This window comes from Anopheles merus, chromosome 2L (assembly GCF_017562075.2).
Source record: "Anopheles merus strain MAF chromosome 2L, AmerM5.1, whole genome shotgun sequence".
Lineage (NCBI taxonomy): Eukaryota > Metazoa > Arthropoda > Insecta > Diptera > Culicidae > Anopheles > Anopheles merus.
The window spans coordinates 52,544,157-52,569,534 of record NC_054083.1 but is presented as its reverse complement, the minus strand read 5'-3'; the positions used below and the strand labels follow the sequence as shown (position 1 = coordinate 52,569,534).

Here is a 25,378-nt window from a genome sequence, read left to right as displayed (position 1 = left end):
GAAACGTAGTTCGCTTTGAACGTTTACACGCTTATAGCGTGCACTGTATGGGACGTTCGGAACGCATTCTGAACCGCTAGTTCGTCAACATTCATTCTAGTTTCTTTACATTTTCGCATTTAAATCGTTCCTTTGCTTTGCACGATTATTTATTGTCTCCCCTCACAGCTTCATAACAGCCGTAGCTTCGTAATACCCCGTGCAGGATGTGGAAAATCGTTGAGAAAGATGAATTTCATTCAGCACCAGGCTGCCAAAATCGTAATCTCCGTACAGTCGCAATATTTCGCTCGCATCGAACGTAATGCGCTTCCGTTCTGCTGCCTTCTCGTCGACGATTTCGCTCTGCGATGCGCGGAAAAGCGAATTGATCAGGGTGGCGTGCAGCTTCACGTGCTCGTACTTCTTCTGCATCAGTCCCTTCGCTATGAAGTAGTCGTAGATCTGATCGGCTGCCGTCTGCAGGACCGGTGATTCGATTTTCGCGTACAGCACATCCACCGCGTGCGGATCGTCGTTCATGTACTCGAGCCCTCGCACTCGTATCTCTAACGGACCGTTCTCCTGAAGCAGTGGACTATAAGGGGGGCGAGAAAAACGATTCGAATTAGCAAATTGCTTGATTGCTTCCTATTTGCTCCATGCAATACCTGATGATCGATTCCTGGCAGTCGAGCAATATTTGGGACGCATTCGCACGATCCTCATTGTCCATCAGGCTCATCGTGCAGAGCGTTATGTGCAGTTTTTCCGGCTGCTGAAATAACGATTCATCTACGCTGAACGCGACCGGCAGCTTCCGGACGACTTTGTGGCGAAATTCGGCAAAACGCTTCATCACATCCGGCACGTTCAGTGGCACGGACAGGAAGTGGGTGAACTGTTGCTTGTTGCGTGCCCCTATCACGATCAGTTCGATGCGGGATCGTGCTGCGGCTACCGACTTTCTCGTACTGCCCGTAACGACAATATCTCCCGTCGTTCCCTGCTTCGGCACACGGATCTGTGCCTTCGTTTCCGCTTCCAACCGTTGGCGGGTTTGTCCTTTCGCACCGATGATCATCGCATAGAAGGCACTAAAATGAATAGAGCGACGATACTAGTAAGTTGAATGTTGTATAGAACAAGAGAGAAGGCCAACTTACGCAGGCACGTGGAAAGATGTTTGGTGTTTGCCATTATCGGTCAGCACGATATCGTAGTCCTCTTCCCGGTCGTCCTCGCCGTACAGGTCTTCCTCAACGTAACCCTGCGGCCCATCGAACGATTCCTGTTCTCGGCCGGTTGTTTTGGTGTGATTCACGCGATAACACCTTGTACCGATCCACATAAGTTGCGGCGACATTACATCCATCTTTTAAGAAGGGAATATTAACTTTTCGTGTGATTTTTCGCTGAAAATCTGATGGAAAACACACAAAACAACTGAACTAGAAGTTGTATTGTTTACAATTTGTTTTGTGCCTCCGTCTACAGCACCGAATCGAAAAGTTCAATTTACGCACGCAGCCACCGATGCCTTCGCTGTCATCAATGTCAACAGTGGCCGTGCTGTTGTTGTTTACACCGCGTGTGCATCGCTCGTGGCGCACGTTTTTCGACCGGTACCAATTTGGAGAACCGCTTTTCCACCATGAAAGTGAACGAGAAGAAACGGCTAACCGAGCGGGAAAAGATGGAAAGGCGAGAGCGCAAACGCCATAAACGCCACGATCGACTGCTGGACCGCGTGAAGCAAGAGTTCGAGGACGTGGAAAGGGAGAAAGCGGGCATGGCGGAGGTGGAAGTCACACCGGTAGCGGAGGCGGAGTACGTTTCCACGGTCAGCATTGCCGTGCCGGGTTCAATCATGGACAATGCACAATCGCCCGAACTGCGCACCTATCTGGCCGGTCAGATAGCACGTGCCGCTTGCATATTCCAGGTCGACGAGGTGATTGTGTTCGACGATTGCGGTTCCAGCAACCAGCTGACGGACAAGCTGGGCACAATTCAAACGAACGAGGGATCAACCTCCGCCCGGCGCTGCTGCATCCAGCTGGCGCGCATTCTGCAGTACCTGGAGTGTCCGCAGTATCTGCGCAAATACTTTTTCCCGCTGCACAACGACCTCAAGTTCACGGGGTTGCTGAATCCGCTCGATTCCCAGCACCATCTGCGGCAGCAGAGTGAGTTCGTGTTTCGGGAGGGTATCGTGACGACGAAACCCACCAAGGGTAACAAGCCCGGTGCGTTCGTGAACGTTGGCCTGCTGAACGATGTGCTGGTAGACACGAAGCTTGACCCGAATCTGCGCGTCACTGTGAAGTTGCCGGCGGGTGCAGATTTGAAGTCTAAAAAGCTCCGCGGCAAGGTAGTGCCTCCGTCCCAGCCCCGGCAGGAGACGGGCATTTACTGGGGGTACACGGTGCGGATTGCCAACTCGCTGTCGCAGGTATTCACCAAGAGCCCGTACAAGGGCGGGTACGATATGACCATCGGTACCTCGGATCGGGGAAAAAACGTTCACGAACTGCAACCGGCCAGCCTGTCCTATCGACACGCGCTCATCGTGTTCGGTGGTGTGCTGGGACTGGAGCCGGCACTCGATAACGATCAGAAGCTGAACGTCGATACGGTGGAGGATTTGTTCGAGGAGTATCTGAACACGGTTCCAACGCAGGGTTCGCGTACCATACGCACCGAGGAGGCGATCCTCATCTCCATGGCGGCACTGGGTGACAAGCTGAAGCCGGTCAATGCTCCCAAACCGTTCACCAGCTTCGAGGCCATTCCGCAGAGCCAGGACACGGGCATCAAGCAGTACGCGTTCAACGAGAAGCGCACGAAGGTGGACCCTATGGAGGCGCTGAAGAGCGGGAAGCCCGTTCCGATTGCGAGACCCAATGTGGAGATGTCCCAGCCAGCACCACCGCCCGTCGACAAGTACGGTGATATGTCACGCTTTGATTAGAGTGTGTATGTGGGGCGATGGAATTGATGGAAACAGAAATAAAGATTTATTTACGTGCTACTTCACTCGCCCGACTGTCCATTGTTGAGGGCGGCCATTTCGTTGCGTATCTGAATGACCGCTTCGGAGAGCGACTGCGGATGAACGCCTGCCTCGAGCAGCTTCACGCAGATATCGAGCGTTTCCGGACTGAGGCCGGTGTTGAGAAACTGGGAAATGTTTTGTATGTTGGCCCGCACCACCTGCGACTGTTGCAGACGCATGTACAGGTTTGTGTTGCTTTGGTCGTTACTGCTCGGTTCTGGCATTGTGCGAATGTCTGTAAAAGGGTAGAATATGGTCACGTTAATCGAGAGAATTGTACAAAATTAGAAATTTTACCGAATAACTTACATATTTGTGGAGGTTTCTGCACAAGTAGGGTTGTTTGTTTTGTTGTGCTTTGGAATGTCATCAGAGTAGGTTGGATCACAAACGGATACTATTATTCGACCGTTATAACAGATTACAATGTTTGAGCTTCATTCTTCATCCAATAATATTAAAAATATCAAAATAACTATCCAAATCGTGTAATAAATAAGAAAAAGCCAACACATTTTCAGAAAATTGTCTGCTAACATCACTGACACTAGCAATCCAATATGGCGTCGAGCAAATGACAGCTGTCGAGCCTGGCTCACGCTGCCATCACTCCGCTGCCGACCGTTACAAAAAGACGCTTCAATTCAAACGGAGCAGCGCATCCTGTCATAACAAAGCAATCGACGCAACCACACGCACAACAAGAAGCGACGGAGCGTCGCTTTTCCCCGTTCTCGCTTGTGCCCACCGCAGTGTGTTTTTTATGTGAAAAGTGCCCCCCGTCGGAAAACTCATGGCTCCCCGAAAGCGAAAAGTGGTGGTGGCTCCGGCCAACTCGCCGGAAAAAGTGAAATACTCGACCGCCGTCATACAGACGGTGCTGAGCGCGCAGCAGAGCGAAACAACGCATGCGAAACTGGTGAAGCAGCTCAAGCAACTGTACTCGACGGTGCAGCACGATTCGTTTATGAAATCGTTCGTGCAGGTGATCAAACGCCAGATGGAGCACGAGGAAACGAACCCGTACGCGAACAATGTGCTCAAGCTTTGTGCCAAGTTTGTGGCCGATCCCGAGTACAGCGAGCAGGCCGTGACGCACCCGATAATGGCTTCGATCTTCGACTGGCTGCTCAGCACGATAAGCAGTGCGCAGCTGGTCCGGTTCCGGATCTGTCAGCTGGTGAATCTGATCCTGAACGCGCTTGGCTCGGACGCTGCGCTGGATGATACGGTTTGCGACAAGATTCTGCGCTACATGCTCGAACGGATACGGGACGTTTCGCAGCATGTGCGGGTACAGGCGGTGCTGGCACTGCAGCGCTTGCAGGACCCGAACTCGCCCGAGGATCCCGTGGTGCGTGCGTACGTGTACCATCTGGACAAGGATCCGTCGCCGAAGGTGCGCCAGACGATCATTTCGGCGCTCGGGCGCAACTATCGCCTGATCCCGTACGTGCTGGAGCGCCTGTGGGACGTGGATGAGCGGGTCCGACGGCACACGTACATGCAGATGAGCAGCTACCCGGTGCGGCACTACAAGGTGGAGCAGCGGCTGAAGTTCCTCGAGCAAGGGCTGACCGATCACTCGGACGGCGTACGTAAGGTGATGCGTAACGTCATGATTCCCCAGTGGATAGAATCGTACCAGCGGGATTACGTCGGGTTCGTGGAAGCGTTGAAGCTGGATGCGGACGACAAAGAGATGGAACGGTTCCGCAAAACCTCCAAACTGGTGCTGATGGAAATCTTCAAGTAAGTCATCGTCATCGTCGTTGGCGATCGCCACCATAAAATGTGCCTGAGACTGATCTTTTCCTTCTTTCCAGAAAAAACGGTGTAAAACACATGGCTCAACTGCTGAACTTTGGCGAGGAAAGCAAAACTGTCCCGCTGAGCGAACTGACGATCGAGCGGGCCATCTGCTGGCAGGCGATGCTGGAGCACCTGCAGCAGAGCGATTCGGACGAGCAGGAAGATTACATGATCGAGCTGAGCAAGTTTTGCGAGTACATTAAAGCGCTGGTGGAAAATCCGACCGCGCTCGCGTTCATGAAAGCGAACGCGAACGTCACCGCGTCGGCGATCGGCAGCAATCAGGTGACGGCGGTGGCGGCCTCGTCCCCCAGCCAGCCCGAAACGATGGACAAGCTGCAGCAGCTCTATCTGCAGTACATTCTGCAGATTCTGCTCGAGATCGTGCTGATGTACGACTTTGGCGACGAGTTTGGGCGCGACAGCCTGAAGCAGGTGCTGTCCCACATGCTCTGCCAGGAGACGCTGTTCGAGATGAACGTCCGGCTGATAATGGAAACGTTCGAGAAGATCATCACGGACGTGGAGTCGCGGTTGACGTTTTTCGTCGAGCTCGTCAGCTCGGTGCTGGAACCGTCCCGGCAGGATGTGTCGATCAGTTCGCGCCAGCTCATCGACACGTACCTGGAGAAGCACCCGGAGCTGACCACGCTGAAGATACAGATTTCCGCCCTGCGCGTCAAGATTCTCGAGCTGAAGGAGCAGGAAAGTGCGCTGTCGGCGCAGCGAGACTACGCCGGGGCGCAGCGCATGAACGACGAGCTGAACATGTGCAACGAGAAGTACGCCAATCTGGTGAAACCGCTCATCCAGGAGATGTCGCTGACGTGCAACAGTGGCAGCAGCATCGGCGACGACACCACCAACACGACGCTCCTGTTTCGCGATTCGATGCTGAAACCGCGCCGCGTTACGCAGGCCACCGTGGAGAAGTGTCTGCAGATCTGCTTCTATCTCGTAAACAGTCCCTCGGTGCGGGTGCTTACGCCGCCGGTTTGCGATCTGTATCGGACGTTCATCAGCCGGCACGTGCAGTCCGGGCAGCTGTCGACGCGCAACTGGGCCTTGCGCACGTCGACCGCGTTCAGCATGCTGTACGATGGGCTGAGCAAGGAAACGTTCCAGCTGCTGTACCAGCAGTTCCTCAACACCGCCTCGTCGCGGCTGTGGAAGACGGCGATCGAGTGCGTGTTCGAGCTGCTGGACAAGTACGGGTTCGAGTACTTCGATCTGGAGAGCGAGGACGCGATCAACACGAGCAAGGACGATTCGCGCACGCAGAAAAGCTCCCGCCAGCTGTTCAGCCGGCAGAACAGCAGCTACCACGACCACGATCTGATGCAGTCGTCGTCGTGCAATGGGAACGAGTTCTACAAGATGTCGGTGCACTTCATGGACACGTGCAACGATAGCGTGATCTGTTCGGCCATCATCGAGGGCTTCTGCCGGCTGATACTGCGGGGAAAGTGCACGTCGGCGGACATCATGTCGAAGCTGCTGTTGCGCTTCTTCAACCCGACGACCGAGCCGGAGATGCAGCAGATGCTGGGCATCTTCTTCCAGCGGCTGATTGCCAAGCGGCGCCAGGAGCTGATGCAGAAGGCGCTGCTGAGCACACTGTTCATGGTGCTGGAAGCGCCGAACGAAAGCCCGCTCGCGGAGGTACGGCCCGAAACGGTGATAAAGTTCGTGGTCGACTCGACGCAGCCCGTCTTTTGCAGCCCGGGCGTGAATCCGCACAACACGATCGCGGTCACGTTTTTGCGCGTGATGCGGGACAACATTACGCTGAAGGATCTGCTGAAGCTGCTGAGCAAGGAGCTGCTGGGGCTGGACATTAAGGACGATCCGGTGCTGCGGAACGATCTGGCCAGTACGGCGGACGAGATACTGAAGGAACCGTTGCTTGATCCGAAGACGGTGAAAAACCTGAACACGTTCCGGGAGCTGATGCTGGGCAAAATACGGGAGACGCTCACCTTCTCGTCCTCCCGCGCACCGGTAGCACCGGATGGAGAGGAGGGCGAAGAGGAAGAAGCGGCTGAGGCGGAACCGGAGGCGGAAGGGAATGACGACGATGGGAAGGAGGAGGGACCGGGCGATGGGGAGGAAACCGAGCAGGAGGAGAACGAGGACGAAGAACGGTCGGAGGAACGGCCGCTGATAAACAAATCCATTTTGCAGGAAGATTCCGATACCGATCTGCTCGCCTCACCGATGAAGCAGCCGGGCGGTAGTTCGTTGGCATCCCCAGCAAGGGACAAGACACCCCGGGCAGCACCCGGGACGCCCGATTCGGGTGTGAAATCACTCCGTCGGTCACTGTTGACGAATTCGGCCCATGCAGCAGCAGCAGCAACAGCAGCAACAACAGCAGCAACAGCGGACAGTGGCAATTTCAAGGTGCCCGATGCGTCCGCGTTGCGCAAAATTCAAGCCGCCTCGGCGCGGGTACGGGTAGCGCTGAGCCAATCGCGCTCCGCCACCGCCTCGAAGGGAACGGACTCGGAGGAAGATTTTGAAATTCCCGCCACAAACGATGGCGGAAGGCGGCAGCAAAGCTCTTCATCCGGTTCGTCCGACTCGGAGTTTGAAATTCCGGAAACGCAATCGCCGGGAGGTGGTGGTGATGCTGCTGCTGTTGATGCTACACCTTCTCCGCAGCCAGCGTCGGCACGTGCGGCGATGCGCAGGAAAATGTCCACAACACGGTCAGGCGCTCGAATGGCGAGCAGGAAAACATCAACACCGGCTGCGAGAACATCGTCCTACTCCTTCTCATCCTCCTCTTCGTCGGACAGTGAGGCGGTGGACGTTTCACCCAATGTTACGGTAAGTTTCAATCGAGCCTTCGAACACGCAACAATCGTCGGAATCTAATCGCGCAACCCACTCCATTCCACAGGTCAGTCGTATTAATCGTAACGCGAGGCCAATAAACAAGGTGGCGGCCAAAACGTTGCTCGAGCGGAAGAAGCTCACCGAAGCGCCCATGACGATGCCCCGTGCCACACGGACCACTGCCCGCCGGGAAATGGTCAACAGTAAGGTGATGACGCGCAAATCCCTGTCCGAGCTGAACGCTTCTGCTCCCGGAACCGGTCGATCCTCCGCCACACCAACAGCACCAGCGCGTGAACGGCGCACGGGTAGCAAATCGAGAAGCAAGACAACGAACGAAGTTAATTCCCCTGCCAAACACAACGACACCACGGCACCACGGCCATCGCGCCGCTCGAACAAAGCGCCCGATGAGTCGGAAACCACCGCACAGGCGCGTACATCACTATCTCCAGTACGGGCCGTGTCGACGCGACGTTCGGTGGCATCGACGAGTGCCTCCACCGGTCAGCAGAGCGATTCTCCGTCGGGCAGCAAGCGTACGCGTGGACAACGGTCAGTCACCACCACCCAGCAGCAATCGGACAGCACCACAAAGACACCGACTGGCAGTCGGAAGGTTGCGTCCGGTGGCGGCACAGAGAGTAGCGGTGGCGGCAACTCCACCTCCAGCCCGATACGAACGAAGCGGGCCGCAATCGTGCTCACTCCCCTCAGCGCCGTCGTCCGTCGCACGAGAGTGTCGAACGGTGCAGCAAACAGCGGCAGTCCATCGGTGGGCACCTCACCGCGACGACCGAACCGGAAAGCGACCCGAAAGGAGGTCGGTTGAGATGATGATGGTGGCAAGAGCAGCAGACGAAGCAGGCTGGGAAAATTTAATTTCGAAACGTCAGTGTATCCTTTACTCTATTTTTTACGCGAGTTTGTGTGTGTCTGTGACGATTTTTAGCTAATCTTAGGAGGCGGGCGGGGACGCTTGTGTGAATACTGAGCGTCTTTTTTAAATACATATTTTGCTATTTGCTGCTGTATATATTACTTCTATATCAATAAAGCATTCTTTAAAAGGCTACTACGCCTCACACCCTTCCCTGAGGCGACAACGAAATGAAGACGCATGGTAGAGGAGGCCCTTAAAAAACGGGAAAGAAACGGATGACTTTTGGATGCGTATCTGCACAAATATACACACCGCGACCACCGCCGCGCGCGCGCACAATACAATCGGGATTTCGATTTTGTATTTATTTTGTAATGATTTACTACAAAAAGAGTGTTTTTTTGTTTTTATTCTTATCGATTCAACTACCGCCCTGACTACACACAACACACAAGAGCGCACGCACCACGTGTGCGAGCGAGTTTTGTTTGCGTATTGTTTTGTTATGAGGGACGCACGCACCCTTTGCGCGTACGATGGCGCTGCGGATGCGCGGGCGCATTTGATTGGTAGTTTTACGTGAGTTAGTGTTTGTTTTTGTTGCTTTTGCTTCTTACCTCCTCTCTCTTTTAGGTTCTGCTTTACATGAGTAGTTTGTTTGTTTGTTTTTTTTTTGTTGGTTTTGTCTTACGTTTTAAGTTGTTGTACCTTAACTATTGGTAATATATTTTGTGTATTTTTTTTTCGTCCCCTTTCTTCACGTCGTTTCGCTAGTTACTCTTGTTTCACTTTACAGCTTAGAGGATAAACTCTTTGTGCGCAAAATTTCTCTACTTCCTAGTAGGTTTTCTTCTTCTTCTTCTTCTTCTTGTTGCTAGCAGCACGGACTATTTATGTACAAAAAACTCCTCCGCCACGGCATTGTGTGGGACCGACGGTGTGCGTGTTTTTTGTCTTGTCTCCTCCCCCCCCCCCACATCGCAATTCACTGTTCCCCCCCCCCCCCCCGCAACAACGGGGTGTGTTTTTTTGATGCACGCATAAAGTAACAATGCTTCTTTTCCATTATTTTCTTCTTCTTATCAATCAATTTTCTTATCAATAGTTACACTGGTCAAATGTGCAAGAGCTCTGTGGTCGCGCTTCTCTCCTTACCACCTCTGCCCTGTGCCCTGCTTGTTTGTATCCCGTTCAAGTTCATCATTTTATCAGTACATCATCAATTAGCTCCTATCTAATATTTCATATATCCGCGTTTTTTTTAAATAATATATAATAAATCTGCCTTTCCTCCTCTTTCTCTCTCTCTCTTTCCCTCTTTCAATGCTGTAAAAAGTAGTAACAAATCGCAATCAAAGGGAAAATAAAACGATAAAACAACATAAAACTCTTGTGCGCAGTGTGTGAGAAAGGGAAAGAGACGAGGAAGGGGGGTTATGGCGCGCGCACACACAGACACACACACACACACTGAAAACAAAGTGACTTAACGCATTAACTACTCTAGTCGTAAAAAAATTACATCCAAAAACAAATTCCATCGATTTAAAAGAAATAAATTCTCTTTTCATTTACAAAACCCGAACGCAAATCGAAACGATACTTTTATCGTTGGAAGCATCGCTCGTGGGGGGAAGAAGGGTGGGAGCGGGTGGGTTGGGTTGGTGTCGGGAAGTTACGTTACTTTTACATTATTTTTATGTTTTTGCTGATATGGAAAGGACACACCAAATTTGAATCTAAAGTACACACACACACACAGGTCGTGTGAAGGATGTGAAGATGGTATAGAAAATACATTTTAATTTCAGTAATTTTTTTAAAAAAATTGGCTGTCTTCTACGACATTTCTTTTGCTCTTGGTGGGTTGATGGGTGGTGGTGGGGTGGTGGGGTGGGGTGGGGTGTTGGGCACCTCTGACGAAGCCTGGAAGCAACTGAACTATATTATTATGAATATTAATATTATTATTCCTTGCCAGTGCCATGGAAGAGTGTGGAATTGTTACAGCGTTTTTTGTTTGTTGCATCGATACACTCGCACACACACACACACACGCATGTGTACGTTTGTTAAACATATTAGAAATATTAATATATATATGTATGTATATATAGAATAATGGGGATCCTTTCTCTTGCTGCTACAAAATATATCCTTTGCTTGGCCCGACACACGTTTCAATCTTGTATAGGTATAGCGTGACTGTGACAGTGACTGTGTGTGTGTCTGTTGTGCGCACCTGATAGTAGAATAGTTTGTGCGCTTCGCGCTGCGTCGTCTTTGCGCAAATTGCGATGCCATAAGGATCGGGCTCTGTTTGTGCGGATCGATCGGGAAGAAGAGTTGTACCAACAATGTTGAAGCAGGAAGAGACTTAAATTTCACCAACCAGTAGTTGGTGCGTGTGCGTGTGCGCGTTGTGGTGGTTCCAACAGACGACACAGAATTCATGATTCCAACCACAGGAAACACAAATCCAATGGAAGCTGAAAAGAGGATGACACACAAGCACCACCCACACACACACTCGTAGGAACTCGACGCCACGACATCCGGATAATCGGTGTTTTAAAAACCATAAAACAATGGAAGAAAATATTTGGCTGCTGATTTTTGTTGCACACACACCCGAGACACACCACCAAAAGAGACAAACAGTGCTCGGTCCGCACTTCTTCCGCTTACTTGGCATGCCCGTTGCTTAGTACGGCCGGCAATACGTTCGCCTGCTGGACGGCTGCATTCAACGCGTCGATTTCCTTCTTAAGGAACGCGTTGCTACTACTGCCTACACCGGCGGTGGCCCCGGTAATGGTGGTGCCGGTGGCCGTGGTGCTGTTGCTGTTGCCGTCCACCACATTGCCATTGCCGTTCAGGGCGGCGGCGGCGGCACCGACGAGCGGCGCTTTGCGCGGAATGTACAGGCCGCCGTGCGTTTCGTCCGGCATGCGCATCAGGTCGTCCTTCAGCTCGACGAAGCCCGTCACCGTCTTGTCGATAAAGTCTTCGATGTTGCGCGTCTCCTGCTCGAGCTTCTCCTTGATACGCTCGCACGCCAGCTTCGGGCCGCTCTTGGTGGTGGCGGCTGCGGCAGAGGTGTGGTTGGTGGTGGAGGTGGTATTAATGGTGGCACTGTTGTTGTTATCCTCTTGGGACAGGAAATCGTCAGTCTTTTTGTGATGGTGGTTGCCATTCATCGTCATCATCATGCTGGTGGTGGTGGTGGTGGTGGTCAGACAGAACGGGTCCACCACATCCTTTACGATCTGGTGCTGGGAGTCGACGTCACTGCGACGCCCATTTTCGGCACCACGATATCGGATCCCCGCCGCACTGCCATTGCTACCAGCAGGTTCCGTGTCTACCACGGCCGCCACGGCAGTGCCAGCCTGTTTCATAAGGGTTTCGGTATCCTTCCGACCGCTGCCGGTCGCCGCCGCCGCATCCTCCGTGTCGGCTTTCAGCTTGGAGCGCGAACGGGCCCCGGCCGCCGCCCGACTGCCCTCTCCCCGTGGTACGTATTGCGATAAAATAAACACAGTGATCAGAGCGACTAGATGAAGGCACATAAACACATTCAGGTACATACGAAGACTAGCCTTAAACTCGAGCAGCACGAACGGGAAGGTGGCGTAGCCCATGAAGACGCGCGTCACCAGACAGGTCAGCACGTCGTACAGGGTGCGCGAGCCGGCCGTGCCCTGGAACGCGGGGCGGAACAGTTTGCGGGCGATGCGGGCCGCCATCACGATCAGCGCACCGGTCGCGAACGTCATGTAGTAGCCGGGATAGAACCCGTGCCAGAGGGCGCTCAGGCTGAAGGTGAGCACGGTGCCGTAGCGCTTCGGCACCCGCTCGAACACGACCATGCGCAGCCAGCGGTTGGTGCCGGCGTTCCACGCGTTGATGCAGTTGCGGAAGTTGGTGCCGAACTCGAACTCCAGCACCTGGATGTTGGACAGCATGTCCCAGCGGGGCGTCACGCCGTCCCGCTCGTCGTACCCGTTGAAGCCGAGGCCGGAGTTGTTGCAGATCGCGTCCGCCATCAGCCAGGCGAAGTAGTACTTGAAGCGGACCGCCGTCGTGGCCATCATCATGTACCACAGGGAGTAGAGGAAGCCCGTACTCGCGATAAAGCCGTCATCTGTGAAGGATACAGCAATGTTAGTGGGCATGATTGGAGATGATCGAGGGGTGGGGGTGGGGAAGGGAGCACTGACCTTTCATTGTTTTGATAGGATATATGGTGGCAAACTTCACAAAGATCAGCGCACACACCAGGCTGGCAATCACCTTCTTTACGACCGCTTTCACCGGCGATGGTTCGTGTACGATCTTCTTCTCGATGTCGTACTTTGCCTGTGGGGTAAAGAACCAAAAGAGAGAGAGAGAGAGAGAGAGAGAGAGAGAGAGAGAGAGAGAGAGAGAGAGAGAGAGAGAGTAAGCCAACGCCAAGGCACTTTTCCAACTTGCCCGCTCGCTACTTACACTCGCCGACGTGTGCTTGATGATGTGGCAGCCCTCGATAAAGTCGATGTAGTCCTTGTAAAACACCAGCGGGCCCGCCATCAGCCCCTGGAAGTGGAGCGTGTAGGAGAAAAACTCGAGCGGCGAGGGCAGCTTCCGGATCGCGTGCTGCTGCTGGCTCTGGGTCAGATCCTTCATCTCGCGCGTGAAACCATCGTGAATGCTGAACGCCAGGCTGGTCACCTTCTGCGTGATGATCATCAGCGGACCGGTAATGTCGAGCGAGTACGACCCATAATCGTAGTACTGCCGGTGCAGATGGATGCAGGACAGATAGAACAGTGCCACGACCATGACGAGCCTGTGCAGCAAGGGCAAGCAAGCAGTTAGTTTTGTGTGCTATTCTGGAACGTTATGTTCCTTACCGTTGGACAATTTGGGGGTTCTGTGTGCGGATGACGACATAGCAGACGGCGGGCAGGCCGGCGATGTGGATCGCCTGCTGGCCGAAGCAGAAGTAACCGAAGAACAGACCGATCACCAGCCCGATCGCGTGCCGCGTGCTGGCCGACACCTTGGACGGGTGCAGGTAGGAGCGGAACGCTGACGCCAGCAGCAGCGCCAGGAACTGTGTGATGAGAAAGTTTACCTGCAATCGATAGGAAACAGAAATTGGGAAAGGATAAGCTTAAAAAACGCCTTAAGTTATGTAACGCAAACAAATGCGCCTACAAGTATGCAACTGCGCACTGCAAAAGGCAGCGGTTGTGCATCGCCATTTCGCCATTTCGTCATCAAGCATCAATATTATAGAAAAGAACCTATAAACACACAAATCAAGCCCCCTCCGTATTATCTGCGCAGAGATTGAGCTGAGTTGAGTGCAAATTCCACTTGACCCACAACATAACTGAAGGCACAGTAACAACAAAAGAAGCGGGTCACTTATCAATTTCGCTCACAATCTCTCCTGCAACGATGCTATCAGTACCAGTTAATAATAAAGCAAAGGGGCAACGGGGCAGACAAACAAACCATCACACACTCGGTCTCGCCATCATGCACGTTGATTATCGTGGGGCAACACACACGGGACAAGTTCAACGAGTTCGCGCGCGATTTCCCGGCAGAGGCCCAGCCAGCACTCAATCACGGAAAGCGCATGATAATCCGCGTGAACTGTTGGCTCGCGCGTATGATAATGCTGCGATTGTGCCAAAGCCCTGCGGGATGCGGGACCAGTAGGGAACGGCGACAAGATGATGATGATGCCATCTATTAAGCGTTTTCAGACACGAGTGAGAGAGAGAGCGAGAGAGTGAAAGACAAGTAAATATAATCCAATTGTAAGGTTAAGCCAATTGAAGTGGCGGAATTATGGTTTATCAGGACTGATGATATCCCCATTTCAGCTCCGTCTGCATGTTTCATGAATCCCGTTCCTTTTGCAGGCCAAGAAACTCTCCTTCATTACGGCTTCATGTGTGTGTGTGTGCACGTCTGAAAGGTGGGAAGGTGGGACCACCATTTCTTACATGACCCATATTTCGACACAAATTTAAATTAAACAACGCCACAGCACCGGCATTGTATGTGTGTGTACGTTTAAATATCGTTCACAATGTGGTACACCACCACCTTTTGCTTCCGGCCCCCATTTTGGCACCAATAGGGCGCAAAGGAGATTTTAGTACAAAAAAAAACCTCGTGCAACCATCCAGCTGTGTGGCACACCACAAACGTTTAGGTGAGGAGAAGGTGCTTGGCACCGAATGTAAACAAAATTCGAATCCAGGAAAATCCGGAAAGACCGGATACTTGGGCTTGGATACGGGCGGGCACCCCCATCGATCGGATCGGGGTCAAGGATTTAACGTAGAGCCCAAACACAATCATGCTCATTCGGCATTGGTCGCTTCTTTTTACTGTTGTGTTTAAATAATTAGGTCAATACGCAAAGAAGGGAAGCGAGGGCATTAGTAGAATAGGAACTTTCAAGCGATTGCCAACGATGGGTTGAAGCAAAAGTTTCGAATGCTTTGGGAACTCCTCTTTGTGTGGAAAATAAAGTGAAGTCCTTTCCAACTGAAGACTCCAAATGAAGACTTAGAAGATTAAAAGATCGATATCGTACTGAATTAAAGAGACATCAGCTGTAATTAAAAACCAATTTCTTTCACATAATAACAAGCATTAACACATCAATTATAAGTTGAAAACAAACAAACAAACAAACAAACGGCCAATGTCAACCATTTCTCATTTGTTCCAAAACAGTGAGCTCATCTCGAAAGCGCAAAGAGTGTGTGTTGCGCAAATCCAGCCCCATTACGTGCTCGTGTGGTCGTGGTCGCCCGATACACCCGACGCCGGAGTGGTGCTTAGTGGGTTAGATTTCTCTCCTCACCGCGCTTGGATCGACCTTGACCATGAACCACCATGCGAGAAGCTCGGTACGGATGGGGTTGTGTAGAAAAAAAACGGGTTTAAGCGCATCACACTTAAACGATAGAGCCACCGCCACCAACCAACATGCGCGCAGGGGGGCGGGTTAAGCTGCTGCACAAGATGTGGGGTGGTCGTTTTGTCTATATTTGCCGCGCATTCACATATGCACAGCTGGTAAACTTAAGGGCTAATTTTTTTCTCTCTTCCTCTATCTCTCTCTCTTTCTCTATGGGACATAAAACAGAGCAGAGTTTTCCAACGTGCTAGAAGAGCTCTAACGATGGTGGTGACTGGACCTGGGGCGTGAGACCTTGGAGAGACATGGTTCGGTGAGCGCATAAGTAGTGAAGCTAAGCACGTGTTTGTACAAAAAAAAAAGCGGGTTTTGCTTGCCGTGCACTAGCAGAAAGTGCATTGGCGCATGGCGAACATGAGAGGGGGGGGGGGGGGGGAGGTGGAAGGTTAAGCGCTTACCGCCAGCAGCGACATGCCAGCAGACGCACACAACACCTTGAGCCAGTTTACGATTTGCGAGAGTTGTTTTCGGAAGTGAGTTTTAGTTGCTGAGTTTAATTGTTGCAAAATGTGTTCCTTTTTTTAGCATAAAATTATACTTAAATTAACGATCGAAAATCACTGAACTAACTTCAGTCTCAACGACACACACCGGGAGCCCTCACCAACGTATCCTTTAATTACGCCGCTGTGTTTAAACTTACATATTTTATTGCCCCAATCTCGACGAGATAGCCTCGTATCCGTTCGTGGAGCAGGTCACCTTCGCCACCACCGGTGGCGTTCTGGGCATCCAACCGTTCCATCACATCTAACGACCTCCTTCTGGGAGTAGGAGGGGGGGGGGGAGCTTACGAGGGGAACAACGATGATGACGGAATATGTGACACACACACACAGCAGCTCACAGCAGCTCACAAGGCACTTGATCTGTTCAACTTTATTTGCAAAGAATTTACACTACACACTATAAACTTGTTGGGTGGAATTCGGGTTCCGCCAACACCGCCACCACCGTTGGGGGCGGACTTTAACGGGCGAACTTTCCCACCATGATCGATGAGCTGTTGAGTGTGGGGGAGAGGACACGGGTTAAAGAATGTAGGAGGTTTTTAGTTACAGAAGAAGCGCTCAAAGTAGTGGTGTGATCCGGACCCAGGACTCTGACTCGACTTCGGCTAATGTTAGTCCGATTCCAATTCCGGGAAAAATGGAACCACTAGTTCCGTGTGAAATTGGAGTTGCCTGGAGTTGCCCGGAGTCGACCGGAGTCCCCGAAGATTCCAGACCATTCTGGACGATACCAGACGACGACTCCGGATGGTTCTGCCCAGATAACCACCCAGAGTCCCCAGAGTCCCAACCCAGAGTCGAAATCGTCTAGAGTTGGAGTCGCCCAAAGTCGGCTGAAGTCGGTCGAAGTTGGAGTAGCTTAAACGCCGACTCGGGACGACTCTGACTAGGGACTACTCCAGACAACTCCGGCCGACTCTGGACGACTTTGGACGACTCTGGACAACGATTCCGGATGACTACACCCAGATAACCACTAGTTCTTTCCAGAGTTGGAGTCCCCCTGAGTAAGAATTGCCCGGAAGCCGACACACAACAACTCTTGACGATTCCAGACAATACTGGATGATTCCAAACGATTATTCCGGATGACCCTACGCAGATAACCACTAGTTTTTCTCAGAGTTGAAGTCGTCCGGAGTCGCAGTTGTCGAAAGTCGGCTGAAGTCGGGCGGTGTTGGAGTAGCTCTACTGGATGACTACGCCCAGATAACCACTAGTTCTTTTAGAGTTGAAGTCGTCCGGAGTAAGAAACGCCCGGAAGCCGACACACAACAACTCTGGACGATTCCAGACAATACTGGATGATTCCAAACGACTATTCCGGATGATTCCACGCAGATAACCACTAGTTTTTCTCAGAGTTGAAGTCGTCTGGAATCATCCCGAGTCGTGTGGAGTCAAAGTCGTCTGGAGTCGCAGTCGTCCAGAGCCGGCTGGAGTCGGGCGAAGTTGGAGTAGCTCGGAGTCCCGAGTCGGCACGACTCTAGACAACTCCAGACGACTCTGACTATAGATTACTCCAGACAACTCCGGCCGACTCTGGACAACGACGATTCCGGATGACTCCGAAAAATCCTCCAAATTCGGTTCCACTTTTTTGAATTAGGATCGCAATCGACTCCGGATTACTGCCACCCTTTCCCATCACTAGAGCACAAAGCAAGAGGGCAGCAAGCCCGTCACTGTTGTTTTGGTTCGTTGTGATTTATATGACATTTATGGAGGAAGAGAAGCATTGGAGAGCGCGCGCTCAGTAAATGCGCACAGTTTGGTTGCAAAATAACAAACCAAAATCCCAAGAAGAGTTGTTCCCTACCCCCAAAGAGGGACCGGATTAGCTGCCGGTCGTTCGGTCGGTCGAGTGGAGATCAGCCGGGAAAAACTGGAACAAGAGGATTGGAAAGACGCTCGTTTGCGTAATCGACACCCAACTATTACATGGCACAAGAACACAAAATCAGCAGCAACAGGAAGATCCGTATCGATGAAAGTTAAACAAACAGCATGAAATGGGGTGGAAGGAGAAGGGGATAATTTTTTCTTGCCCCCCATGAGTTGGGGGAATTTTGTTTGCCAAACTCTGGAGAGCCGGAAATACGATCCGAAGATAGAGCACACACAAAGACGCAACCTTTCGAATGCTTCATAAAATACAAGATTCATATGACAGCGAAATCTCTATCTCTCTCTTTCTCGTTCACTCTATCAGTGCTCGTATCAGCAGTCAGATCAGCCGTTTTTCATCCCCACCTCTTGCGAATTGTTTGTGTTTTTGCGCTTCGTTGCAAACAATTCATCACGTTCAACAATATGAGCGACAAAATCAGCGAAAACTACTACGGGAAAAACGTTATTCAACCGCGCTTGGTTTTTGTAATTAAATATCCATTTAGTGAGTTTTGGTGTTTGAGCCAGTGCGCAGCAAATGACCCGCGAACGAAATGAAGGTTCTGGTTGATGGCATATTATTTTAATATCTTTCCGCACCAAGGTCTTCTCTCTGCTCTCTCTCTCTCTCTCTCTCTCTCTCTCTCTCTCTCTCTCTCTCTGCAGGCGGTTGAAATTTGAGACAGGTTGAAAAAAAATAGACACTAGACAGGTGGTGCAGCTAACATCATCACCCCATCCATTTCAGGATTCGGTATCGACATAAATCTCGCCGCCACATCCAAATATGCTTGCGTTGGGGCCACCATCGTCCTTCCTACTTCCCTCCCATCGGCAAGGCGACGATAAACGCCACTCGAAATATGTATTGCATTTTTAAGCGCCATTGGACCAAGCGGTCCTTGTTGGTGGTGGTGCTGTTTGCTGCTCTCCTCCCTCCATCATTAAAATGATGTGGAAATACTGCATATCAAAGCCAAAAAATACCGGAGCACGCACATGCACGCTGGTTTGGGGTGTTGTGAACCTCTTTTCCTCCTTTTCCACCATGGAAGCGTTACAAAAGGGTCCACCGTCGTGGCGGTGGGTTTGACCCTTTCCCTTTCCTTTTTTTTTTTTGGAGAGGTCTTCGAAATCATGCAATCGAAGCGAAGCAGTTCAATATGAATTGGAAAAGCTCCTGCTCCTGCACACCTCCATCCAACTCTCGCTCCAATCGCTGCAAAATAAAAATGTCGAATGCGGATCAACTTTCCGATGGAAAGGTTAAGCTGGCCTGCATTATTATTGGGGTGAAAATGGAGGGGGTGGGAGGGATAGGGGTGGTGACCGAGTGGGTGATGCGCGCGTGACGATTCCATGGCCTGTCGATCGAGTGGATGTGTGTGTGTGTGCCGATTGGGTATGAATTATGGCCCAGGCCTAGCGGTCGTTTATTGGAGAGAAGCTGAAATTTATACCGCACAAAGAACGAACAGAATGAAAATAAAAAAAAAAAAACCATGCAATACGCCGACGTGTGGGTGTCGGATTCACATTATATTGTTATTTTTCAAGGAGAGAACACACTTTTATTCTCGGTTGTTTACTCAAAGGAAAAAAGTACATGGAAAAGCTTTTAGAAAAATAAGCAGAATGCTCCTGGTCACGGCACCATTACAATGTTTGAAGCGTTCTTTTGAGTTCGTTTTAATCCAAATTTTCCAAAAGGTTGACTTAGGATAGAGTAGGGAGCATTAGAAAATGCATCCCCGCTTTGAACTATCCTTTTTAGTAAGAATGCTACTATCCCCGCTATTGCCCTGCAACACAGCAGGACGGGAGGACCTTAAAAGCTTAAACGGACGAAAATTAGGCCATTCCTTTCGGGGCGAAAAAAAGCTCGACATACTTAAAAATAGAACGCGCCCACCACACAACCCTCTCTTTGCACACCAAGAGAAGGAGCGAGGGAGAGAGTGAGAGAAAGGCACAACAGCACAACAACAACAACAACAGCAGGAGCAGCAGCGTGCAGTGCAACTTACCGAGGGAGACACATTGAATAACAATAATGATAAATAATTTCACGCGAAACAATTTGCGAAACACAAAAGGGCGGCAATCGATTTTCCTCGACGGCGTCATATCAATTTTCCCTGTGTTCTATTGTGTGTGTGTGTGTGTGTGCCGAAGTACATCCACCCAAATACAGTACACACAAAAAGCAGCGAATTGAATTTAAGACCCGTCGTCGTCGTCGTTGTGGTCGTCGTCACCGTTGTGTGGTGGTTGGAGTATGTGGAGTAGTGGTGAGAGCTCAGAATCGGACCTACCCGAGTCCGATTCCGTGTTTTTAATCAATTCCGCAGCCGATTCCGATGCTGGAATCGATTCCGATTCCGAAGTTGGTTCCGGAGTTGAATTCGGAGCCGATTCTAGAGTCCGATTCAGGGTCATAATTTGCTCCGGTACCGGAATCAGGCTTGACTCCAGAAATGGAATTAGCTCCCGAATGGGAATTAGTTTTTGAATTGAAATAAGAAGTGTGGGAAGCGAAATAAGTACGGGAACCTCCATGTGAATAGATCATTTACAAGTATTTTTTTATTCTTTGCCGCTATCAACACGTAGCATCACAGGACCCAAACACCTATTCCTATGAAGATGCCAAAACCGACTCCGTGTCGAAGCCAATTCTGATTTCGGAGTCAATTCCGATGTCGGAGCCGATTTTGATTCCGGAGCCAATTCCGGAACCGATTCCGGAGCTGATTCTGCTTGCGGAGCTGATTCTGATTCCGGAGCCGATTCCGATTACGGAGCCGATTCCGATTCCAAAGCCGATTCACATTCCGGAGCCAATTCCGGTGCCAATTCCGGTGCCGATTCCGGTGCCGATTCCGGTGCCGATTCCGGAGCCAATTCCGAACCCGATTCCGGAACCAATTCCGAAGCCGATTCCGGAATCGATTCCGAAAACTGATTCCGGACCTACTATCCGGAATCGATTTCCGGAGCCAATTCCGGAGCCGATTCCGGTGCCGATTCCGGAGCCAATTCCGAACCCGATTTCGGAACCAATTCCGGAGACGATTACGGTATCGACTCCGAAAACTGATTCCGGACCTACTATCCGCAATCGATTTCCGAAAACTTCGGAGCTAGCTGGAATCGATTCCGACGAAATCTTCATTTCTCCCATCACTAATATGGAGTGTGGTCTCCCCATATGAAACCCCGTCGCCAATATATAATTGCAAAACTAACCGAAACCGCATTTTTGTGCTATAAACGGGTCGACGGACCAAAACCTACCGAACACAAACACAATAAACAATAAACGGAAAAATGGGAAAATCGACTGTGTGGTTGCTTTTTTCCCCCTTGTATCATGTGCGTTATGCGATATCGAGCGTGTCCAATTGCTGCTTGTGTGTTTTTGTGTGTGTGGCGGGAACTCGGGCAAGCCTTAGATCTTAATTGCTTTTGTTAATCTAATCGTAGCTCGTTCCGAAATTCGCCAATTTCACGGAGCACCCGACCGACCACCACGGGAAAGACGAAACGAAATGGAATTGTGACGCCCGCCTACACCACACCCACGCGCCCACACACACACACACACACACACACACACACACACACACACACAGTACGCAAGGAATGCGTTTGGGTGGGCAGCGGTAAGGTGTAGGGAAGGACATTATATCCTTCCCCATTTGCTGTGTTTCTTCGCAGAGGGTAGAGTATTGTAGCAGTAGTACTACTACTACTACGCCGTCACCATCGTCGCCATCGTCGTCGTTGTCTATCTGTTGCGTTGGTGTCCCTTGGGAGTAGGATTCGGGTGCCAAAATGGCGGGCCATCGTGGAAAGCGTCGCCATCGAAAGGCAAGACTGGCAGCAGCTGGTCATGTTCGCTTTCTTGTGACGCCACCACAATAGCAGCACGCTTTTCCCACTGCATTACAGAGGATGGGAATGGGAATTCTGTAAACAAACACCAAACAACAGGGCGAGAGGTTCTTGTGGCAGTGCAAAAAAAAAAAGGGTCCAGAACTTGCAATAACCCACAAAAAGTCATCATAAAAGTCAACTCTCGCAATGGTTGACAATGGTTTTGATGGTGATGGTGCGCCGCGGCCAAAAGGACACCCACCCACCCCCTCAATATGTGCGCCAGCAAATGACGGTCAAAAAATGCAGTTAAAATCATTGGATGGCTTTATTCTACCCTTCCTCAGAGACTCAGACACAGTGTGGTCGTCGTCGTCGTCGTCTGTTGAGCAAATAAAAATGTATTTGAAATGATAAATAAAGCCACACACACAAAGTCGAGCCAAGCATATAAATGTAACGACATATCATATCATTTGAACGACTTTGTTATTTACCACGGAGCCCCATTTTCCACGACCAATTAATGTTTCATACCATTGCTGCTGCTGCTGCTGCTGCTTCATGGGAGAGAGGAGAGTAAGCATAGTTTAAACCGAACGCAAAAAACAAACAACTTCTATGGCGCAAGACTAAACGCATTCAAGCGATAAAGTATGCAACAGGTGTTGTTATTGGGTGTGTGTGTGTGTGCGGGGTCAACTCCTTTTGTCCCATTTACGAATGTGCGTGTGTGCCTGTGTCCACACTACACTCTATCTACTACTCCATAACGGTCCACTGGGATCAATTTCGGGTGCGTTAATTTATCTACGCTCTCTTGTTGCCGCTTCCGCACGCCCGCCCAGCAGAAGCAGCAAATGGGCAATATTTAGATGCCACTTTTCGAATTAACATTCACAATCAACCTCTCCCCCCCCCCCACCCCCCACGGAACTGGTGGTGTGGTTGCGTGCCATAAGGTCGTAAAAGTTCGTCCGAATCGCAAAGCGCACCGAATGATAATTAAGTTGCGAATGGAGCGGGACAGCGCAGGCCAGAACATGGTGAAGTTGGTTCTTCTCTTAGAAAACGCACCGTCTGCCACCGAGAGCGGTGATCCTTATGTTCGAGTTCAGCTTTCATCTCTGATCTGTGGTGTTTGTGCGTTGGCCCATTGTGCGTTGGCCCCAACATTGGCCCTCCGGACGTTTGGCGGTGTCAAAAAAGTAATGACATGTTGCTTTCACATCGAACCAAATTACTATTCATCGAGTCCTTTTTTTTGCGTGTATCTTTCAGTTCCCCCAGAAGAAGGAGGAGGAGGAGGAGGAGGAGGAGGAGGAGGAGGAGGAGGAGGAGGAGGAGGAGGAGGAGGAGGAGGAGGAGGTGGAAGGGTTGAGATGGAGGAAAATTCATTAGCTGCTCCTCGAGCCTGGACAGGACAGGGCGTGCTAGCGCATCGAAGGGGGTTAAAGGCGTTCTTGTGCGTTCGTGACCTCTTATTAGCATCAAAAGGAAGGAAGGGAAAGAAGGATTCGGGACCAAAAGAACAGTAACATATTGGTGCTGTGTTGTGCAATACGTTTCAGACGAGGATCACGCCGAGTTTGCATTGTTAGATGGTGGTGGTGATGGTGGATTAACTCGAGCTTTTCGATTGGTGTTTGAGACCTGGACCTTTTTAGGTGGCAAACTTTGACCTTAAAGAATTTTTTAGACATCAACAGATACATTAGAAAATCACTTTTTGATGAAGATTATTTTACTTGAAACCATACTTTGCGCTAGCAAAACTAACATTGGAATATTTGAAAAAGCTATTAGATGATGTATAAACTGATTCTCGTCATCATTTGAAACCCCCTCGGAAATTAAACCGCAAGGCGAGCATTATTAGTTGCTCCCATCCCTCAACATCCATGGCGCAAGTACTTCTGGGCGGACTTCTTCTTAACCATGCGATTCCACAGCCGTTTGCCCAGCCATCAAACACGCTCTCTGTATGATTCGCATAATTTCGCGTAACAGACCATTCGTCTACCATTCAACAGTTTGCGAGGGCAACAGTCTCCCCAGAGAGAGAGAGAGGGATAGGGGAGGGAAAGAGAGTCACAAAACTTCCTCCGTTCAATGTGATAACTGCTGGCGCTGCCGGGCCGGCAAAGGAGCCGTGGGGCTAAAAGAAAGCTCGTCAGTGGACAGTGTGTCTCACCAAGGCGTTGAGAGAGGGACAAAGAGAGAGAGAGAGGAAGAGAAGGATGGAAGTTTCATTTGAATTTTCTTCACGCACGCGTCCTTCTCGCCGCCGCCACACCTTCTAGGATGAGCGTAGAGAGTTTTGGCAAAGGCAAAAGGATAATGTAGTCAGCGCGAACAACCCTACGGGCTCTCTTTTCCCCGTTCCCCCTCCCCCTCCCAAATCCGGAGTCATCAGCAGCCACATGGCAGACCATTTCCAATTTCCATCAGCAGGTTCTTGCACTGGGTGTGTGTGTGTGTCTCGAAAGAGCTTCGCATGGAGCTCGGAGCTGATGAGTGGAAAGCGGGGAAAGAAATAACAAGCTGCTCACCCCGTACAAGCAGAGCACACCGTTGCCGTGAGCCGGGAAAATGTTGGTTTTCCCTGGAATTTGCTTTCTTGGTGCGGTGGTGGTTTTGCATCACAAGAAGCGTTGGAAGTGAGAGGATACAGCGCACACCAGGTAAGGGAGGAGGATCTTCTTCTCTCGCTTTCGTGCAGATGAAACGCAATAAACGCAATAATGAAGATTAATCCTGTAACCCAGGTATAGTGTGGTACGTGCGCGTGTACTCCAGTTTTCCCTTTACACGTGTTGAACATTTGGTACCATAACCATAAGCCCGAAATGGTCGAAAAAAGGGGGCGAAAGAAAAGCGAGCTTGCTTCTTGCGCGCTCCTGCTAAATGGAAATCCCCCGAAGGATTAAGTTTTGGGTCAAAGTTTCTACGACCGAGCGAACGAACCACGGGCCACGTCCCAAAAGCTTGTCTAGAAACACACACAAACAGCCAGGAAATGGGATAAGCACGCCGGATTCTGCCCAATCCCACTGTCTATCATCAGCATCATCGAAAGGGGTCTGTGCATGGTTGATTGATAGCAATGGGGATTCATATTTGATAAGTTCGATAAACATTTGGCCTGCTCGCAAAAAGGCGGAGGCCAACAAAACGGACCTTAAACTTTGGGGAAATTCAATTCAACCAACCCCCTAATGGCAAAGGGCCGTGGCCAAAGGAAGGAAGGCGAGAAGTTTGAAAATGACCCGATGGCAATTAGACGTTTAAAATCACTGCCTAATCATGTTTCCGACAGTGTGCTGGCCCTGTAAGGTTGAAGTGTTTTAGATTGGGATTTGCCAACGGTGGTCCTTTGCTCGCCTTATTTGACTATTAACTCGAGAAGAAGTGGATCATACACCACTTTGCAGCAAATAATAAAGTCAACTGAAAAACGGGGTTTCTCTTTAGGTCATTCCCTCTCTCTCTCTCTCTCTTTCGCTCTTGCTCTGTCTCCAGCACACACA

General features: G+C 50.7%; 5 protein-coding genes across 10 annotated transcripts in view; 2 read left to right on the top strand and 3 right to left on the bottom strand.

Moving 5' to 3' along the window:
- Positions 1–131: 131 nt before the first annotated feature.
- LOC121593860 (activating signal cointegrator 1 complex subunit 1) lies at positions 132–1,452 on the bottom strand. Its single transcript, XM_041916607.1, has 3 exons — positions 1,146–1,452; positions 651–1,076; positions 132–577 (listed from the first exon to the last, which is right to left on the bottom strand). The coding sequence occupies exons 1-3, from the start codon at positions 1,352–1,354 to the stop codon at positions 163–165; spliced, it is 1,050 nt and encodes a 349-aa protein (XP_041772541.1). The 5' UTR covers positions 1,355–1,452; the 3' UTR covers positions 132–162.
- An 89-nt stretch (positions 1,453–1,541) lies between these two features.
- On the top strand, positions 1,542–3,018 carry LOC121593859 (putative methyltransferase C9orf114). The gene has a single exon (XM_041916606.1). The coding sequence runs from the start codon at positions 1,634–1,636 to the stop codon at positions 2,951–2,953; it is 1,320 nt and encodes a 439-aa protein (XP_041772540.1). The 5' UTR covers positions 1,542–1,633; the 3' UTR covers positions 2,954–3,018.
- LOC121593866 lies at positions 2,977–3,554 on the bottom strand. Its single transcript, XM_041916614.1, has 2 exons — positions 3,347–3,554; positions 2,977–3,272 (listed from the first exon to the last, which is right to left on the bottom strand). The coding sequence occupies exons 1-2, from the start codon at positions 3,405–3,407 to the stop codon at positions 3,016–3,018; spliced, it is 318 nt and encodes a 105-aa protein (XP_041772548.1). The 5' UTR covers positions 3,408–3,554; the 3' UTR covers positions 2,977–3,015.
- A 75-nt stretch (positions 3,555–3,629) lies between these two features.
- On the top strand, positions 3,630–8,782 carry LOC121593852 (condensin complex subunit 3). Its single transcript, XM_041916590.1, has 3 exons — positions 3,630–4,789; positions 4,864–7,681; positions 7,755–8,782. The coding sequence occupies exons 1-3, from the start codon at positions 3,831–3,833 to the stop codon at positions 8,520–8,522; spliced, it is 4,545 nt and encodes a 1,514-aa protein (XP_041772524.1). The 5' UTR covers positions 3,630–3,830; the 3' UTR covers positions 8,523–8,782.
- A 135-nt stretch (positions 8,783–8,917) lies between these two features.
- LOC121593854 (lysophospholipid acyltransferase 1) overlaps positions 8,918–25,378 on the bottom strand; it is a 30,899-nt gene continuing 14,438 nt past the window's right edge. For 4 of the 6 annotated variants that reach the window (XM_041916595.1, XM_041916596.1, XM_041916594.1 and 1 more), the window contains exons 3-6: positions 13,469–13,692; positions 13,065–13,404; positions 12,797–12,935; positions 8,918–12,720 (exon numbers count right to left, since the gene is read on the bottom strand). In XM_041916595.1, the coding sequence (XP_041772529.1) occupies positions 11,258–12,720; positions 12,797–12,935; positions 13,065–13,404; positions 13,469–13,692 (2,166 nt within the window). In that variant the 3' untranslated portion in view covers positions 8,918–11,257. Of the gene's footprint in view, positions 12,721–12,796; positions 12,936–13,064; positions 13,405–13,468; positions 13,693–16,210; positions 16,571–25,378 lie in introns of all 6 variants that reach the window. The other 2 variants (XM_041916593.1, XM_041916592.1) reach the window with 1 other exon arrangement.